This window comes from Eretmochelys imbricata, chromosome 3 (genome assembly GCF_965152235.1).
Source record: "Eretmochelys imbricata isolate rEreImb1 chromosome 3, rEreImb1.hap1, whole genome shotgun sequence".
NCBI classification, from domain to species: domain Eukaryota; kingdom Metazoa; phylum Chordata; order Testudines; family Cheloniidae; genus Eretmochelys; species Eretmochelys imbricata.
The window spans coordinates 39,137,411-39,158,222 of NC_135574.1; the positions used below are offsets into that span (position 1 = coordinate 39,137,411).

Sequence of the window (20,812 nt, forward strand, 5' to 3'; positions counted from 1 at the left end):
CCTAACACACACTGTTTGTTGAGGATCGAATACTTGGAGTGTTGTATGGATACACTTGTTGAAAATTGCATATTTTTTAGTCACCTCAGTCAGCTTCAAGGATAGTGAAGAGATTGGATGAACCTTTTCCATCAGCATAGAGAACTTGATCCTTTTTGGTTGTCTGAAGAGGTGATACAATGAGGTTTCGCAAATACTTTTATGAGGGGTACTCCTAATATTCTATAAAGCATGACTTAATGCGATAGGGAATAGTGTATCTTGATGTTCCTCCAGTATGCGAGCTACATACTTATTTAGAGTCCCATGCATTATCTCCACTATCCCATTTCCTTGGGCATGGTACACAGCAGATTGGTAATGTGCTATTCCAATATTCGTCAGCCTTCAAACTGTCTTGATGCAAAAGGTGTCCTATTATCTGAAACGATACTTTCGGGTAGGCCAAAAGTAGCAAATAATGCGGTTAAACAAGAAATGAGCTCTGATCCATAGGTCCTTCCACCTCCTGAATTATACCATTATCTTTCATATTTTACATTTCTGCTTGGATCCTGTCCACAAATACAGGAGATACACAAGATACAGGTGGTGCAAAGGGCTTGGTACTCAAATCCCAGCTGTAGAGAGCATGCATATTCTACTCGTGGGGGAATTCTGTGCCACTGTGCAATGCAGAATTTTGCAGAAATGTTGTGTGCAGAATATCCTTTTCCCTACAGAAATGGGCTGCACTGCTGGTGGCCGCAACTAGAGGCTGCTGGACCTAGCAGAGCCCAGCTCGCACATAGAAGACACTGCCAGGGGAGGCAACTAGAGGGTTCCCAACAGCTGTAGTTCCCTGCACACCCTGAGAGAAGGCGATGGCAGCATGCAGGCAACTCCACAAAAGCCTGGGACCAAGCATCAGCTGTTTTTCCCTTTGGATCCCTAAGCTCTTGGGGGAGGAAAGGAAGGGGTCTGGGTATCTGGGCTAGGGGAGTTCTGCAGCTGGGCTCTGGGTTGGGAGGGGGTGTGGGTATCCAGACAAGAGAGGACCCCACAGCTGGGCTCTGAGCGGGGTTGGGTGTATTGGCGGGCTGGGGGGGAGGCAGCGAAACAGGTACTGGGTTGTCATAGGAGTTTCTTTCTACTTCTGGGGCAATTTTTGTGTGTGTATTAATACAGACATACTTGCTGACAAGTATTTTGAAATAAATTACCAAAATAATTGAAAATGGCATGATTATGCTAATTTGCAAAATTTTAAAATATTGTGTTCAGAATTTTTAATTTTTTGGTGCAAAATTCCCCCAGAAGTAATATTCCAGGGACAGAACACTATCACCATGGTGTGTCTGAATGATAGTTTTGGGTATCACTTTCTATTCTAGCTGACATAACCACACTTGAGGTGTCCTGTGTGAGTTGATGGGTAATACCAAACTGAAGCATGGATCATAGGACAATAATGGAATGACATTCACAGCTGCGCACTGAATAATGTAAAAATGTTGCAGGCAAAGCTATGCCTTTTGTAGAGCACAGAACATTACATTATCATTATCAGAACATTACATCACTGTCTACAAGGCATACAAATCCCAAATATTTTTAACCACTGTAGGGAGGTAAATGTCCAGCATATGAACTAACTCAGAAGGGAGAATGTTAACTTCAGCACCGATATCCACCATGCACTTCAGTGGAAGGCCATTAATATCCGTGACAGCAAATACTAGCTCCAGTACCTTGCAACTTGAGAAAATTATACTAAAGGAAACATCAGGGATCCTAGTAAAGGTGGTATCCTGCAGCTTTTCACATGCACTTCATGCCTCTTGTCTTTGTGAACCAGTGTACCTCTGCATCGTGTCCTTCCTTTCCACAAGCGTAACATATAGCAGTGCTAGCCGGACCGGGAGAGAAATTGACCAAGTTATCCAGACTACCACACAGGAAACTGCCGACTTGGCAACGTTTACTGCCTCGGTCATGGAGCAGGAATAATTAGTGTCATGTGACTCTGGGCTACAGAAGTAGGAGGAGCAGCTGATGGTTTAAGCATAGACACAAAGGTAGCAGCAGTCTTACACACACCAACCTCTCAGCCTGAGCCCTCTCCAATGCCTTGCTCTTAGCAACCACAGCATCAAAAGTTACCGTTCTAGCATCTTCAGTCATTTACTGGTCCCCCAGGTGGTCATTGGCTGTGCCAGTCACAAAAATATCCCTAAGCATGATCATCATGACATCCCCAAAATCACAATCAAGGGTCAACTCCACAAATGACATGCAAGCTCACGTATGGTTTCATTGAGCGGCTGGTGAGTTTCAAAATTTTTTTTCTCTTTTATTAGAACAGAATCTCCAGTGCTGAAATACTCGAGGCACTGCACAGATGCATCAAAGGAGGACTTGAGCTCCAAGAGTACATAATAAATATTAATGTCAACATGGCCTAACTAGTTCTGCATCAAGGGTAAATTAGCAGCATCAGAGAGTTACACGATCTGCACATAGTTTTCAAAATTCTGAATAAAGTCTGGCTAGTCAACAACCTAAGGATGTCCAGGCAGCCTAGGTTGCACATTAAAAACACTTGTTGCCATAATGCTCTTGTTATGGTCTGATGCACCCTAGAATAGCAGTCCATCTCTTTCTCCCCCTTCCTTCCCCCCCTCAAACGAGCAAGACCTGCAGGTAGGTTGTTAATCAAAAGATGTAATAAGCCTGAACTGGTTAGGTTTTGTTCAGACTGCTGCTAATCTAAGTCTGAACAGCAGATATGTAGCAGTGCACATACCTATACACCCTATGCTATGCGTGCATACAGCCTTAATCAAAAACAGGAACCAGGAAACAAACCAGGAACAAGAAGTAGGAAGGCAACACCCACATCAGTGATCACATACCTTTAAATGTTAGCTCTTTGAACTCCATTTTGGCCCTTTAATTTCTTTCTTGTTTAGTGCCTTCTATAACGTAGGCTTCTGTTTACTGGTTTCACTAGAGTCAAAGTTCCAAATCTTGCAGGATTTCTGTTTTGGCTCAAATAGGCTCTGAAAACTTGCCATTTAGCCATAATTGTTTCCTCCTTGCCTTCCTGATTCCCTTTTGGGTGGTGTATTGATATTTCAGTGGCAAGATTTTATGTTTTTAAGAGGTTTAATTTGTTGTTCTACCAGGCTGTTTTGTTAAATTTAAATTTAGAGCATACTTCCCTGTAGTGCCTAACTCCCACTCAGTCCATTCTTCCCTGTGCTCACTCCATCTGTTTCCTTCTTGCTCAGTAGCAGTAGAAACTTTCATAATCAAACAAATTTTCAAACCCTTGTCAGGCAATGTGGAGGACACACTCCTGAGCAGCACAGTCATGATCGTTGTTTATATGAACATGGTGCTCCAGATGTATTGGCAATGGGATGACCAAAATATCCTTGGAATTTAGGATGTGGAAGGCCACTTTTCTCAACATGTGTGTAGAGCTCGCCATGGCGCTACAGTGACAGAGCACCAATGTGTGGGTTCCCCTCAAAGCAGAGAAACATGGTCATCACCCTACAGAAGCTTGCCTTCTTTGTTTGCTACCAGTCAATAGCTAATTCATTTCGTTTTGAAAATCAACTGTTGGAACTGTTGTCACAGAGATGTGTGCTGCTGCCCTGGATAATAAAATTTGGCAATGCAAATTTGTGAGTAATCTCCGGTGAATGCTTGGAGTTATGGAATTGTATAGGAGCCACTGATGGGATGCACATGTCTATTATTTGTCTGTCCCCTTGCTTCCCTCCCATACACTCCCCAAATAGGCCTTGGAGTTCATCAGCAGAAAAAGGGGTATTTTTTTCATGATCATACAAGGCTTGTTTAATCACAATGGTGAGTTAACTAAATTAATGTGGGGGGTGGTTTAGAGTGGTCCATGGTGCTAGGAACTTTAGCAACTAGATTATGCAATGAAAACTGGAACTTTTGCTCCCAAAATCACTATGAGCATTGATGGTGGTGTGTTTCTAGCTTTTATTCTACCTGAAGTTATATAGTTAATTTGAAATCGGAGTACAAGTCTTATAGTGGTATAACTCATTCCAAAATAGTTCTCTGTGTCTCTTCCAAAGCAGTTATAGCAGGATAAAATGCAAAATGGGGCTGGGGAAATCACTTATGTGGATGCAAGGCAGTTCATACTGAAATAAACTAAAGATACATTGAAAAAACTTCCCCATGTAGACAAGGCCTGAGACAGACATTCTGTAGAAGATACATCCTTTTCCCTACTTTCCTTCCTCTCTTCTCAAGGAGGATTTCCATCCACTAAATTGTAGAAATACAACCAGACCTTCTAATCAAGGGATAGTGGGTTGGCCCCACCTTTGTAGAACTCTTCATAGACATTTTTTTTTTAAAATGCTTTAAGAATTGGTAACCACAAAGAAAATTGTATTAAAAAATATACAAGTAAGAGTAAAATACAAGTAATATACAAAAAATATACAAGTAATTGCTGTCAAGCAATTAAAAAAATTAATTGTGATTAATAGTGCAATTAATCGGGCTGTTGAACAATAATAGAATACCATGTATTTAAATATTTGTAGATGTTTTCTACATTTTCAAATATATTGATTTCAATTACAACACAGAAAAAAAGTGTACAGTGCTCACTTTATATTTATTTTTATTACAAAAATTTGTACTGTGTAAAACAAAAGAAATAGTATTTTTCAATTCACCTAATACAAGTACTGTAGTGCATCTCTTTATCATGAAAGTCGAACTTACAAATGTAGAATTATGTACAAAAAAACCCTGCATTCAAAAATAAAACAATGTAAAAGTTTAGAGCCTACAAGTCCCATCAGTCCTACTTCTTGTTCAACCAATTGATTAGACAAACAAGTTTGTTTACATTTGCAGAAGATAATGATGTCTGATTCTTGATTACAGTGTCACCTGAAAGTGAGAACATGTGTTTGCATGGCACTGTTGTAGCCGGCGTTGCAAGATAGTTACGTGCTAGATGCAGTAACTATTCATATGTCCCTTAATGCTTCAACCATCATTCCAGAGGACATGCATCCATGCTGATGACAGGTTCTCCTTGATAACGATCCAAAGCAGTGCGGACTCATGTATGTTCATTTTTCATCATCTGAGTCAGATGCCACGAGCAGAAGTTTGATTTTCTCTTTTGATTATTTGGGTTCTATAGTTTTGGCATCAGAGTGTTGCTCTTTTAAGACTTCTGAAAGCATGCTCAGCACCTCATCCCTCTCAGATTTTGGAAGGCACTTCAGATTCTTAAATCTTTGGTTGAGTGCTGTAGCTATATTTAGAAATCTCACATTGGTACCTTCTTTGCATTTTGTGAAATCTGCAGTGAAAGTGTTCTTAAAAGGAACAACCTGCTGGGTCATCATTTGAGACTGCTATAACATGAAATATATGGCAGAATATGGATAAAACACGGAGCAGGAGACATACAATTTTCTCCCAAGGAGTTCAGTCACAAATTTAATTAGTGCATTAGTTTTTTTAATGAGCGTCATCAGCATGGAAACAAGTCCTCTGGAATGATAGCCAAAGCATGAAGAGGCATATGAATCTTTAGTGCATCTGGCATACAAATGTCTTGCGACACCAGCTACAATAGTGCCATGCAAACGCCTGTCCTCATTTTCAGGTGACATTGTAATTAAGAAGTGGGCAGCATTATTTCCTGTAAATGTAAACAAACTTGTTTCTCTTAGCGATTGGCTGAACAAGAAGTAGGACTGAGTAGACTTGTAGGCTCTAAAGTTTTACTTTTTGTTTTTGAGTGCTGTTATGTAATTAAAAAAACTACATTTTTAAGTTACGCTTTCATGATAAAGAGATTGCACTACAGTACTTGTATGAGGTGAATTGAAAAAATACTGTTTCTTTTGTTTATCATTTTTACAGTGCAAATATTTGTAACAAAAATAATATAAAGTGAGCACTGTACACTTTGTATTCTGTGTTGTAACTGAAATCGATATATTTGAAAATGTAGAAAAACACCCAGAAATATTTAATAAATTTCAATTGGTATTCTATTAACAGTGTGATTAATCATCATTAATTTTTTTTAATCGTAATTAATTTTTTTGAGTTAATCGCGTAGTTAACTGCAACTAATCGACAGCTCTAGTAAGAGCACATAACCTTTCCTGACTAATTTATTTACAGTTGAATGTTTGTTTCAAATCCATAGTGTATGCTCCCCATACAGACCAAATACATTTTTAGCAGTTTTTACAGCAGGCTTGTTTGTCATAAAACTGAATCAATAGCCAAAGGTTTTTATGGACTTTTCTGAAGTACCTCAGAGTTTAGGTTTTGGTATTAATACAAAGCGTAAGTATTCTCCACATCCAGTGATGGGACTGGAACATAAACATGATTCTACAAGAAGCATCATAGAATGATGAAAATAATCTCATATTGTTGAGCACATTCATAAGGAAGAATGATGATCTTTCAAAATTAGGTGCTTTACATGAAGACATCTAACCGGATAATCACAAGTTTTGTCATATAAGAAGAAAATTTTGATGTAGAAATATGTATTTAATTGAAAATCATAAAATGTGTGTAAAATCATCACTTTAAGGTGTTGGATTTTTTTCAGACGCAGCCTAATGTCTCATCTCATTCTGAGGCTTGTAGGGCTTAGTGATAACGGGACACTTCTTGTACTGTTCGGCCAACTTAGAAATCCTACTCGAGTCATTGATGCGTCTTCCTTGTTGATTGAAAGCTTGACTAGTTGCGCTATGGCTATGGGTTAAAAAGTTATTTAGAGCAAAGGAGAGTGAAAATTTTAGGCACTCTAATTAGTGTGGCTAACTTTTCACTTAGTCACTGCCCTGCAAATGTGAGGTTTTTTTTTTTCTTTTTGTTTAAACTTTTTTGGGTTTAATGTCCAAAGGATTGCTTGTTCTAAGATCATTTTCTGCCAGTAAAACCGGAAATCGTGAGAGACAGTAATATTTCATGTTGGAAAAAGTAGCATTATACTCCTGCTTCCTTCAATATTTTTGAGAACCAGTACTGGCTTTTACTCTTTTATCTGACACAAGGGAAGAGTGTTGGCCCTCCTTGATGTGTGGACACAACAGTACTACTCACATGTGTAAAGTTATTCACATAAGTATGTGTTTACAGAATTGGAGCCAAGATTTTACAGTCTTTTAGATAGGGTCAGTGATTTGATATATAAGCACCTAGCATATTTTAGGGGTGCTATAAACAAGTAATGATTGCTAGTAAACAAGTGACAAACATTCTGTCTATGAATTGCTTAAATGAAACAAATCTAATTAACTTATGGAAAGGTTTGAATATAATTGTCATTCTTACTAAAAATTGGCTGCTTTGTGGGTTTCCAGAGTGGAGCTGATGCTGGTGTGTGACATCTAAAACCCTAATTGACATAGTATCTTCCTTCCTGTGAGGCTGTCCCTCTACCTGTGTTGCACTTCCACAGCTGAAGTTTACAGAGGTTTTTCAGCTGGATCCCTCTTGGTATAAAAGAGAAGTTGCTGTTGACTGGGAGTTCTTTGTGAAAGCCTTTTTCCTTTGGAATTTTGCTCCTCCCCGCCACCCTCCCACTGCCCTTTAGTCCACAATAATCTGAATTTGTTCACTTTCAGGGCCTTTTAATAAAAAGGGCTTCTGAGGAAGAGAATAGGGCTTGTGGTGTAAAGTATAGAGAAAGCGGAGACCATTTCTTCTGGTTTTTACTGTATCGTTATTAGGTGGTTGGTGTGTGTGTGTGTGTGTGTGTATATATATATATATATATATATATATATATATATTTAGGATTCCTATATACAAATGTATGCTGATTGCATTAGTTTATTGTGTTAGGTAGCTCTTGTCACTTTAAAAATGCAAACCAGTAAAAAAGGATAAACTCTTTTAAACTGTGATTCCAAGACTATAATTTCAATAGTCACATTATATATTTTTCTATTGTGTTTTACAGTGAATAATCCTATACCTTCCACCTTGAAATCAGAAGCAAAAAAGGCAGCTAAAATATTACGAGAATTTACAGAAATAACTTCCAGAAATGGACCTGATAAGATCATACCAGGTTAGTAAGGTACAAATTTGTTGCAATTGAAGGACCCACTTCTCCAGACCTCACTTGGGCAAAACTCCCATTGTCTTCATGATTACCTACTGTGTTATTGTGCATTTTCTCCAAGGGTAATGAAGACCTGGACCCTACAGCTATAATTTTTGTGAAATGAATTTACTCTTAAGAGGTAAAATTCATTCTCGTCCAGGGGTCCTGTGTTGAATATTTCTCACACCTTGTTCCCACCCCCCCACTACCCCCATTAGCAGAAGTCACTGTGAGAGTGGCTATGTTGGTGGACATCTGCATGATGTGGATGGAGGCTCCATATTTGCCCTGTATAGACTGGCACATGGGGAGGACCACATTTTTAAGATATGTTATGCGGCTAAAAGTAATCTATTTTCAATGATTTTCCTGTGACTCTACTGTAAATCAAAATGGAGGTAAATGGAGTCACACCAGTATAAAACTGGTATTAGAGGAGAATCAGGCCATCTGACTTTTTTTCCCACTGTCCTTTTTTTTTCTGCCATATTCATCTTTTTTTTTTTCCTCTGAGTTCTAATTTCCTTCCTTGTTCCATATTCCAAATTTTATTTGAATTTTAAATGAGTTGTGTTCCAAAAGATATATAATAAAACTTTAGATTTTCTTTTCTGATGTCATTTTATTATGATCCTAAGTATTGAATAACAATGGGGATGTTAATCATTTTTATAAAATGATTACAGATTAACATGTACTCTGTTACTGTTAAAATCCTCCACCTGAAAAAGCCGTTGAGGCAGAGATGTTGAGTCTCCATTTCTTTTTATATTTCACTAATTTAGCTCACTATTTTGTTATAAATTTGTCTCTTATTCAAAATTGTTAAATGTATGGTTGTGTTTTAAGTCCCGATTGTGTTTTAGTATGTTCTTTATGCTCTTTTGAAAATGTCAATTTTAACTAATTAATATTTGTTTTCAGCCAATGTAATAGCCAAAGCTAAAGGCCTTGCAGTTTTGTCTGTTATCAAAGCTGGATTTTTGGTAACTGCTCGAGGAGGCAGCGGGATTGTATTAGCACGCCTTCCTAATGGAAGTAAGTTGACGTATTCTCAATCAAACAAAGAATTTCAGTGTGTATCTTCCTTTTCTACATCAGGGGAAACTTCAAAATAAGTGTCATTCATTTTTCTTTTTTCCTGCTTTTAATAACTAGAGCATAGGAAATGCCATTCTGGATCAAACCAGGGATCTGTCTACTCTAGTAGCCTGTCTCTAAGGCTGATTTTTATATTAGAAAATTTTGTATCTGTTCTCCAGCAACATTGCAGCAGTAGTGCTGCGAGCACCACCGTTGACTAAACCACCGTTTTTCAGCATCTTTGCTGGGAAACAGTATGATACTTTCTAATGCACATGCCATGTAACAATAGCTAGTGCTAGAGCCTTCAGAACAATGTGTAATATCCCCATAGTGAACAATTTTAGAATTCTTTTGAAGCATGAAGGTTAATATGTTTAACCGAGTAGGGTATCTATATATTATCATTATTGTTTGTGTGTGATCTTTTGAAAATGAGTTTCATAGGTAAGTTTTATATGTTGTGTTGGGAAAACAATCCAGTTATAAACTTGTTACTTTTTAGTGGACTGATTTTGAAGGTCTCACTGCAGCCCCTTGCACCACTTCTTAGGAAGAAAACCTTTTACAGGTCAATCTTCATCACTACTTATGGAGTTCACACACATGATTATTGTTCTAGGAAATCTCAGGCCTGCTGACGGGGAGGGCAAAGGGGTGAATTGCTCAGGAGCACTGTGATTTAAAAGGTCCCGGGTGGATGGGATAGATAACGTATTTTTTAAATAAAAATTAAGATTACAAAAAAAATCCGGTTTGCTGCTGCTGCTGCTCTGTACAGAGCACCATCCCTCCCTGTGACAGTAATAGTTTACTAGAGCGCTGCTGCACCCTGCTGGTCTGGCAGTCTGGCAGAGTATCAGCAATAACAGCCTGGGAACCGCGGAGCTTGCTGCCTCCTCTGGCTGCTCAGGAGCCGCTGTGCCTGCCGTGCTGGCTCTCTGGCTGCTGGGCGAGCACAGGGAGACTTTAAAGAGGAACAAGCTCCCTCTGCGCTATCAGACTTCCTCCCCGAGGGCTGCAGCTCCTCACCAAACACAAGCCAGCAAGTTCAGCCACCCTATCGAGCCACCCTAAGTTTGCCAAGAGGCAGCTGGGGCTAGCCCCCCACTTCATTGCCTCTAGCACTGGCTGACGAGATGCTATCACAAGCGCATTATGATGCGCCACCTCCACCACTCAGCCAGGGAACGAGGCACGGGTTTTCCCTCTGCCTTCACCCCGGCCGCCTCCCAATAGATGTGGCCGCACCATGTCTGCCATCTCCTCATTGCTCTGGGTGTTGATGTCCCACAGCACCAGTAGTGCAAGTATTGTATATTTTAACATTGTTGATCATATTCAGTCACATCTTGTATATCAGTTTTTTCCTTTTCTTTAGATTACACATGAATCATGATTAGGTGTTTAATTCGCCTAGTTGGTACTTTAGGTGTGTTGTTACTTTGTGGTTCTTTAAATGTTTTATGTATTAATTTCATTCCATAATGTATTTATTTAATTTAAATATGTAATTCAAAATAACAAATTCTACATCTTGCATTTAGTTTTACAGTTTATTTAATACTGGTGCTGTAAAAAAAAGTTAACTAGGTCAAGCAATGCCACAACTTACGCCTAGTGGGTTCTAATGTGTTATCAATAGGATAAAAAGTAGTGTCATAAACCTCAGCCATCCCTTGCTAAGGGGGCAATGGACTTTTCTGCCCTGGGGCCCAGAATTGCTGTCAGCGGGCATGGGAAAGCTACCCAGAATGCAACAATTTACATCCAAATAAACCAAATGAACTGGCTTGGGGACTTTTGGAGGGGCAGGTAGGAATCCTGTCCAGAAGAGAAACTGTAAAATAGCTATAATGAGTGCTGACATGAAGGTTCTGCTTACTGGGTGTCAAAACTATAAGCATTTTGATATCCTGAATATTTGTTCACCTGTGTTCAGATGAGAGACTATAGTTCAACTCTTAGTTACATAATGCCAAGAATTCTAACAAGGAAAAAATCCTAAATCAGAGGCAGAGTACACTGAAATGGTGGAAGTAGAGATGTAACTAGGCATTTTAGGAATGGGGTAAGCAAGCATATTTGCACCCCCTGCTGGTTTTTTGGGGGCATTTCTCTGCCCATTTTTCCTCCTCTATGACTTTGTTCCCTGGGCAGCTGCTACTTGCCCCATCCTGGTTATGGCCCTGGGAATATAATATTTCAAAATGCTCAATGGTGTTTCTTACACCATCGTTCCTATTCTGTTACTAAGTTACCAAGGCTTATTTGTCTGTCTCTCTGTTGATTTATAAATAGAAATAGTGTTGTTTGTGTTTAAAATCAGTATTTACCAGTAGAAGTATTACAGTAAGTAACATTAGGTAATATGCATTAGGAATTCAATATGCAGTAGCTCACTATAGTGTTATGAAATAGTTCCTTAGCTAAGGAAGATATTTAGTATGCAATAGATTTCTGCTCTGTTGGTCAGTTTAAATGTGAGAACTAATTCTTTGTTTGTTTATAAAAGTGCTGTGAAGCACACAAAGGCATGCAATGGGAAGTAACTGTTTGCAGAAATACATGACCACTACTAAAAGTAACCGAACAAAAAAATTTAGCTGCACTGATGCACCCCATAAGCCTTCATATTTTCAAACCTCTGATGTTCTGTGTGAAGTATTGTGATACCTTTGTAAACAAGCCTTGGTATCCAAGAGATTAACTGAACCTAATTATATGATGTTTGAAAAATGCTTTTGAAAACATGCACATTAATATATTAAAAAAAAAATTGCAGGCAGTTGGCCTAAAATAAGAGTTCTTCAGTGTAAATGGTGCTGTCTCTGAAGTGTCCCTTCGATATGTAATCCGAATTTCAGTGAAAATTTCCAATGTGCAGTTTTGTTTTTCAGTAATTATGTCCTTTTAACTATTGAAATGCAATTTTATAATTTGGATTTTTTTCTTTACTATTGCAATATTATTTATCAAACAAACTGTTCCCAAGCAGTACTGTTTTCATTTGCTGTCTACTTGATGTTGCCAGTTCTTTAGGTGCCTTCCATGAAAAGCAATTTTTACTTTGAAAACATGACTTTCAAACTGAGTTTTGGATGGCACTGAAAATTTTGAGGCACATTTTAAGAACAAGAGAAAAAATATATTTAGCTGTGTAATTTTTTAGGTTTCAGTTTGAAAATTTGGATGTCAAATGCAATGACTTGTAATATGTTTCATATTGTATTTGTTGAGCTTTAGTTTCTGTAAAGGGGAGAACTTATTACTGTTAAATGGTGATATGGTTGAAATTTTGTAATATGTATCTTATTTTGTGTGGATCAGGTTGGTCTTCTCCTTCTGCAATAGGGATAGCTGGCCTTGGTGGTGGATTTGAAATTGGAATTGAGGTAAGGGTTAAATACATTTGTAAAATCTTACAAAAGTAGAGTTTTCTATGCTACGTCCATTGATGTCTTGAAATATGCACTGTTTCAGTGTACATGAACTATACTTGAAACTTATTTTATAATATTGCATGTGCAGTATGAATTTTTCTCATTTTTTCATAAAATGATATATATTGAATGGGATGTAAAAAATCGAGCAATGAAGATTCATAGAATCATAGAATATCAGGGTTGGAAGGGACCTCAGGAGTCTAGTCCAACCCCCTGCTCAAAGCAGGACTGATCCCCGACTAAATCATCCCAGCCAGGGCTTTGTCAAGCCTGACCTTAAAAACTTCTAGGGAAGGAGATTCTACCACCTCCCTAGGTAACGCATTCCAGTGTTTCACCACCCTCCTACTGAAAAAGTTTTCCCTAATATCCTACCTAAATCTCCCCCACTGCAACTTGAGACCATTTCTCCTTGTTCTGTCATCTGCTACTACTGAGAACAGTCTAGAGCCATCCTCTTTGGAACCCCCTTTTAGGTAGTTGAAAGCAGCTATCAAATCCCCCCTCATTCTTCTCTTCTGCAGACTAAACATCCCCATTTCCCTCAGCCTCTCCTCATAACTCATGTGTTCCAGTCCCCTAATCAGTTTTGTTGCTCTCCGCTGGACTCTTTCCAATTTTTCCACATCCTTCTTGTAGTGTGGGGCCCAAAACTGGACACAGTACTCCAGATGAGGCCTCACCAATGTCGAATAGAGGGGAACAATCACATCCCTCGATCTGCTGGCAATGCCCCTACTTATACATCCCAAAATGCCATTGGCCTTCTTGGCAACAAGGGCACACTGTTGACTCATATCCAGCTTCTCGTCCACTGTAACCCCTAGGTCCTTTTCTGCAGAACTGTTGCCGAGCCATTCGGTCCCTAGTCTGTAGTGGTGCATTGGATTCTTCCGTCCTAAGTGCAGGACTCTGCACTTGTCCTTGTTGAACCTCATCAGATTTCTTTTGGCCCAATCCTCCAATTTGTCTAGGGCCCTCTGTATCCTATCCCTACCCTCCAGCATATCTACCACTCCTCCCAGTTTTGTGTCATCTGCAAACTTGCTGAGGGTGCAATCCACACCATCTTCCAGATCATTTAAGAAGATATTGAACAAAACCGGCCCCAGGACCAACCCCTGGGGTACTCCACTTGATACCGGCTGCCAACTAGACATGGAGCCATTGATCACTACCCGTTGAGCCCGACAATCTAGCCAACTTTCTATCCACCTTATAGTCCATTCATCAAGCCCATACTTCTTTAACTTGCTGGCAAGAATACTGTGGGAGACCGTGTCAAAAGCTTTGCTAAAGTCAAGGAACAACACGTCTACTGCTTTCCGTTCATCCACAGAGCCAGTTATCTCGTCATAGAAGGCAATTAGATTAGACAGACATGGCTTGCCCTTGGTGAATCCATGCTGACTGTTCCTGATCACTTTCCTCTCTAAGTGCTTCGGAATTGATTCCTTGAGGACCTGCTCCATGATTTTTCCAGGGACTGAGGTGAGGCTGACTGGCCTGTAGTTCCCAGGATCCTCCTCCTTCCCTTTTTTAAAGGTGGGCACTACATTAGCCTTTTTCCAGTCATCTGGGACCTCCCCCGATCGCCATGAGTTTTCAAAGATAATGGCCAATGGCTCTGCAATCACATCCACCAACTCCTTTAGCACTCTCGGATGCAACGCATCCAGCCCCATGGACTTGTGCTCATCCAGCTTTTCTAAATAGTCCTGAACCACTTCTTTCTCCACAGAGGGCTGATCACCTTCTCCCCATGTTGTGCATTATTAGATTGGTACATTATTAGTTCTCTTTATTAACTGAGCTTATCTGATCTGTTTGCTAATTAACTGATGTATTAAGCATTAATTAATGCATTTCTGAAGAATAGAAACAAATGACCTGTTTGATAAAAAGACATATTGTACCTGGGATAAAGAAATGAGATAAAGGGGATAGAAGATTTTGTAGTTGGACTTGATAGGATTATATACAAATTGTGTTTGCAGATAAAGTGAAATTAGATAGCTGTGTGTGCTAATTGGTAAGAGGAACTGCATAGTGCTAGTAAGCATAGTGAAGGTAAATTACATAAAAACAAATGGGTAGAACTACCCCCTTTTAAAGTTAAACCTAGCTAAGTGAAAACAGTGTTAAAAGCACACTAGACGCATGGATTATGTTAATTAACAAAAAGTTTATGTGCAAATCACTTACTTACTCCAGCACATATCAACTGTAAGTGTGCTCTTACATAGAGCATGCTGTTTCTAAACATTAGAAAATGAAGTAATAAACTTGTCAGAGGCATTGGTGAAACATTGTCTGCTACAGTGAGAGGTACCCAATATAAAACCTGTCCAGTTTCTTACAGTGGTCTCTAGAGAAAACCATACATTTTGATTCTTAGTCTTACTGGATTTGTAAAACCTGCTGAAACAGTCAAGGATTTAAATTTACACTGGTTTCAGGCCCAGGACTTGTTGTATTGAGTCTTGGAGCAGCGCCAAAAATAACATTTCTCAACGGAGGGACAACTTTTTAAGCGTGGTGTACATGAGCCATCAGGACTAGGAAAAGCTATAGTTGGAATTCTAGTTTGTACATATGTGTATATGTATTTTTGTAGCCAAACAGGACTTGTTCTTTCTTTCGTTCTCAATATAATGTGTATGTGCACTTCTTTAGATTAAAGTACATGATAGACATCCTCCTCCCTCCCATAACAATAATGTAATGTTAAGTTTGACACATCAAAGCACTTGCAATCCAGGAAATGCAGAATTATGGTTTAAAGTTGAAACTACATAGCACTTAACTGTTCCAGAAATTTCTTCTCCCTAGCTCCTGCAGTATCTTGGTACACTTTCCAGATATGCAAGTGGCCTCTCATATGGCACACCTTACGTTCCAATAATTAGTCAGTTCATATCACTTAAGTGTGGTAAATATCAATTTTACTGTATGCAAACAAACTGATAAAAAAATTTCCATTGATGATCATGGAAATTTATAGACCAGCAAAGTAAGAAAATTGCTGCCTGAGAAGTTTTATTAGAATAAAAAATCCAGTGATTTAGGCTTTTGAATTGGGTTTGTTACAAATGGACTAACAAATAGATTAGTACAAGCAGGTATGATTTGTTGATTTAAGAATATTTACTTTGTATATTTAGGTGTGATGTTGACAATTTGTGTTTTAAAGGTTATAAAGCTTTAGCTTTTGAATCTCAGCATTTGGCATTAAATAATTGTCTGAACCCCATAATTTCCCACAACTGTGAAAATTAAAATCAATAAAAATATTTAAATATGCTTAAAATAAACATCAATATTATCTGTCAGAATTATAAAAATCGAATTCTGCCAAGCCTATCTATAACAGTTTATTCTGTTCTTCGGTAATGTGCTTCTGTTATGTCGTTCTGCACCTGATAGAATCCTTACCACTCATGAAGGAGTAAACAAGGGACTGTTTCTTAAAGATGTTTTTTCCCTAAAGGTCAGTCATTCAGGGAGCCATGTTTTTTATATTTTCAATAAAATGTGATATTTTCATTTGCATTTTCCATTGCTATATATGTAGTCAGTCCAACATCCTTAATATTTATTATTTTTCAAATTAGTCAATGTATTTCTTCTCATGTTTCAGTTAGTCTATGACCTTTGCACGGTTTATCTGTTACCATAGTTTTAAATGCTCTGTGTATTGTTCAAGAAATTTATTCTGTGATCCTAGAATCCTAAAACCAAAGACACTAAAGAGGCAACAAACTTATTAGATCATCTAACCTGTTCCTCTGTGTATATGTAGTGGTGTAGAGTTCAGTCTTAGTTTTATATGCCCCAATTGATAGGGCTTCTTCAAATAATTTCCGTGGGAAACTATTTCACAGCCTAATGGGTTTCACTGTTAGGAAGTTTTCTTTTCCTGAAATTTATCCTAAATTATTTTTGTACCTCTTTGGTGTTTCTTAGGTTTCTCCCCCTCCTCCCCACAATTAAATATCTCTGTATATTTTCTACCTAATATAGTAGAGTTGTAATTTTCCAAATTGTTTAGTTTTCTTTTTCATATTTCTACCTATTTGGGCCCAGATTACAGCGCACAGGATCAAGTGCCTTGCCTGATTGGGGTCAGGGTCCCTTTGTATTAATTCTTTGTTATCATTTATTAATATTTATTTACTTAACTGAAATGTGTTACCAAAAACTAATTAAGTATCCTATCTAAATGTTATTAGATTTTAGTTCTGTTTGAGATCATTAATAGAGACGTTACATTAGGTAAGACTTAACACGTGTTCCTGTGGTTCCACTAGACTGCTTCCTCAATGTCAATACGTTGCTATTTCATTATCCTTTACTTACAGACTTTCAGTTTCCATGGCAGTTTTCATCCACAAGTCAACTTGAATTATTTTTGGGTACATTTTGTGAACTTCTGTCAAATACCTGATTAAAAATCAAATATGTAACAGCTGCAGTGTTCCGTTCCTTCAATAATAATGTAATTGTATAACACAACATTCCCAAACAACCAGCTTTATCTGGTAAGAATCACTGTTTTATAACATGATATCTAAATACAGTTTGTGTTTTAAAAACAGCTTAGGCTGCTTATTGGTCATGGTTCTCTAAGGGGTTGTCTACACTACAAAATTAAGTTGACTTAAATCGACATACAGCCACCGCAGTAATTAAAGCGGTTGTCCACATCAACACTACGCTCCTTCTGTTGGTGCTGTGCATCCTCACCAGGAGTGCTTCCACTCACTGTAGTGAATAGGACACTGACAGCTGGAGCCTGGCAGCCCTGGCACTGACAGCCCCAGTGTCAGCCAGTTGTTGGGCTCTCTCCCCTGCCCTGGTGCTGACAGCCCCTGCTATCAGCCTGGTGCCTGTCTGACATCTCAGGTTGTCAGTGCCAGATTGGGGAGATGTAGGGGCTCCAGCTGTCAGCCCCATTCAGGACGGACAGCCAACAGGCAATGTAAGTATTGCAGTGTCTACACGGGCACTGGGTTGCCCTAACTACATTGACATAAGCACTACGCCTCTCGTGGAGGTGGAGTTATGTTGGCGTAGTGAGCAACTTACTGTGATGGAAGCAGCACTGTAGTGTAGACACGGACATAATTAGGTTGACACAAACATTGTAGTGTAGGCCAAGCCTCATCCTCTAAGAATCGTTGTCCCTTTTTTTTGTTCCATTATTTTAGTTAGGATAAAAGTTTTAGTATTGGTGCTACATTTGCTTTCTTTGGGTGAGATTCACAGCCCAAAGGATAGGGAAGTTTATGTGGCTTTAATCAACCTTTCTACCTTCCTGATCCTGGGCCAGTTGACTGACTGGAGATGCCACAAATGTAATTTAGAGAGCTTTGGGGGCCTGTCTAAATTACAGTAGCCTCCCTGGACTGCCCTGTGGGATGCAGTGCTGTGTGCTGTAGCTCTGCCCCTGGCACACTCCCAGCCAGCCTGTGCTTTTTGCAAGGCATTCTAGTGGTCACTTAATAAGCACCTATTCAGTATTTTGTAAAAAGAAAAGGAGTACTTGTGGCACCTTAGAGACTAACCAATTTATTTGAGCATAAGCTTTCGTGAGGCTCAAGTGAGCTGTAGCTCATGAAAGCTTATGCTCAAATAAATTGGTTAGTCTCTAAGGTGCCACAAATACTCCTTTTCTTTTTGCGAATACAGACTAACATGGCTGTTACTCTGAAACCTGTCAGTATTTTGTGTTTTCCTCATTGTTCAATGTGTGGCCTCAGACCTTGTTACTGCATGCTGTTCAAACCCCGCCATGAACACAGAATTACTAATTTCCTCCTGGGCTTTTCTGTAGGCTCATCATTAGAATATTCAAGTCCTTCACAGACATTAATGACTTTACTTTCAGAGGACTCTCTGAGAAATGTGCGTCGTATTGTTAGGTTTACTTTTTTACATTTCTTCCCTTTACAAGTGAAATGTCAAGACTATTGGATGTAGTGACTGATCATAGAAATCTTTTTATAATTAATCATATCTGGCATCTTATAACTATTCTAGCAATTCACTATTGATTTTTATACAAAAAATATTTTAATGTACATAATCAGCTCTGAAAAAAATGAGGAAAATATAGCAATCATTCTGAACAATTATGTGCCCTGAGTTGGATGCTTCTGAAAATTTTACCCACAGAATATACAACAGCCTCCTTCAGGTATTCAGCTTCATATTTATACAGCTGATTATATGCATGTGTTTTGTGTATATATTTGTCTGTGTATACATCTTTTCTCATAGTTTGAGATCTTTAATTTCACAAATAATAGTATTTACTTCCATGCTTTCTTAGTGTGTTAGCCAGTAAGTAAATGGGAACTACAGCTTATGGCATATTACTTTTTAAAAAGTCCTATGTTCTCTAGGTTGTTTTTTTTCTGATGTGGCTGTATAAAGTGTGTATCTATATTATTCTACAAGCTACAAAAGCAGGCCTTCCTAGGATGGATTCAGAATAAGTTTATACTTGTAGCTTCTGTTCTGAAGATGTTCATATTTATGAGATTTATAAGTGAACAAAGAAAAGAGCTCCCTGATCCCAGTTCAGGATCACCAACATGGGGGTGGACATCATCATCTTGATTGTCTCCATCTCTGGAAATGATTCAGAAGCTGCAATTGCTGGCCACCTCTTTCCGGCCAGTGAACTTACCTCTCTCCTATTCTTCATGATACTTCATTCCCAAATCATCCAGCAGTTCCTTCTGCCGTCCCTGCTCTGACCACTTGAAGAAACTTGGAAAAGTTTCTCCCAGCCCCATCATCAGTCAAGTACTTAACCTGGTGGATGACCAGGGATATCCAATGAGTCAAATGAATGGCTGCTTAACACACCCACCTCATTTAGAGGTAACAATGGATGCCAGCCTACTGGAGTACAGAACCCATATTTCCACGAAATCTTCTGGGAAGCTTATTAACCAGAAACAGAGACGCATAACAACATTTTTGGAGCTAAGAGCAGTCTGCCTGGCCACTAAAGCTATGTACTCCGATTTGTTATAAAACAGATTTGTAAAATTTGGAAACATAATGATATTGCTGTTTAGGCCCCAGACCCAGTATAGGACCTTTCCACCATTTTTTTCCTAAAAAAAATAATTAAATTTATTTAGCTCTTCTTATTAAACTGTTTGCCTTGTAGTTTTTCCAGTCTAAATCATCCTGTTAGAACCAGGCCTGGGTTTTAGACACATTTTCTTTTGCTATAATGATTCCTATTGATATTACTTAGAAAAAAATTACAGGAGGATTCAGAGATTCCCAGGCCAAAGAGACCATTGTGATCATCCAGTCTGACCTCCTGTATAACGCTGGCCATAGAACTTCCCCAAATAATTCCTAGAGCACATCTTTTAGAAAAAAATGTCCTATCTTGATTTAAAATTTGTGCATACGGGAGAGTCCACCAGGATCCTGGGTAAATTATTCCAGTAGTTAATTACTCTAATTGTTAAAAACATACACCTTTATTTACAGGCTGAATTTGTCTAGATTCAACTTTCTGCCACTGGATCATGATATACTTTTTTTCTGCAAGATGGAAAGGCCTATTGTTAAATATTTGTTCCCCATGTAGGAACTTATGAACTGTGATCAAGTCACTCCTTTGTAAACTAAAGAGATTGAACTCCTCGTGGCTGTCACTATAAGGCAGGTTTTCTAATCCTTTAATGATTCTTGTGGCTCTTCTCTGACCCTTCACCAGTTTTCTACCATTTTCTTCAATTGTGGGCACCAGAATGGCACACATTATAACAGCAGCAGTTGCCCCAGTGCTAAATATAGCAGTAAAATAACCTCTCTGCTTCTACTTGGACTTCCTCTGTTTATGCATCCAAGGATCTCATTAGCTCTTTTGGCCACCAGATCATACTGGGAGCTCATATTCAACTGGTCATCCATCACAACTCCCAATCTTTTTCAGAGTCACTGCTTCCCAGGGTAGAGTCCCTATTATGTAAGTATGGCCTACATTCTTTGTTCCTAGATGCATACATTTTTATTTAGCCATATTAAAGTCAATGTTATTTGCTTGTCCCCAATTTACCAAGCAATACAGATCTCTTTGTACCAATGACCTGTCCTCTTCATTTTT

At 38.7% G+C, this 20,812-nt stretch overlaps 1 protein-coding gene across 1 annotated transcript in view; it reads left to right on the forward strand.

Annotated features, from left to right (window-relative positions):
• The first annotated feature begins 2,801 nt into the window (after positions 1 to 2,801).
• The window catches only part of SH3YL1 (SH3 and SYLF domain containing 1), a 74,502-nt gene continuing 56,491 nt past the window's right edge, over positions 2,802 to 20,812 (forward strand). Inside the window, exons 1-4 of the mRNA XM_077811471.1 lie at positions 2,802 to 2,859; positions 7,997 to 8,107; positions 9,068 to 9,181; positions 12,557 to 12,621. Coding sequence (XP_077667597.1) covers positions 2,802 to 2,859; positions 7,997 to 8,107; positions 9,068 to 9,181; positions 12,557 to 12,621 — 348 coding nt within the window. The remainder of the gene's footprint in view (positions 2,860 to 7,996; positions 8,108 to 9,067; positions 9,182 to 12,556; positions 12,622 to 20,812) is intronic.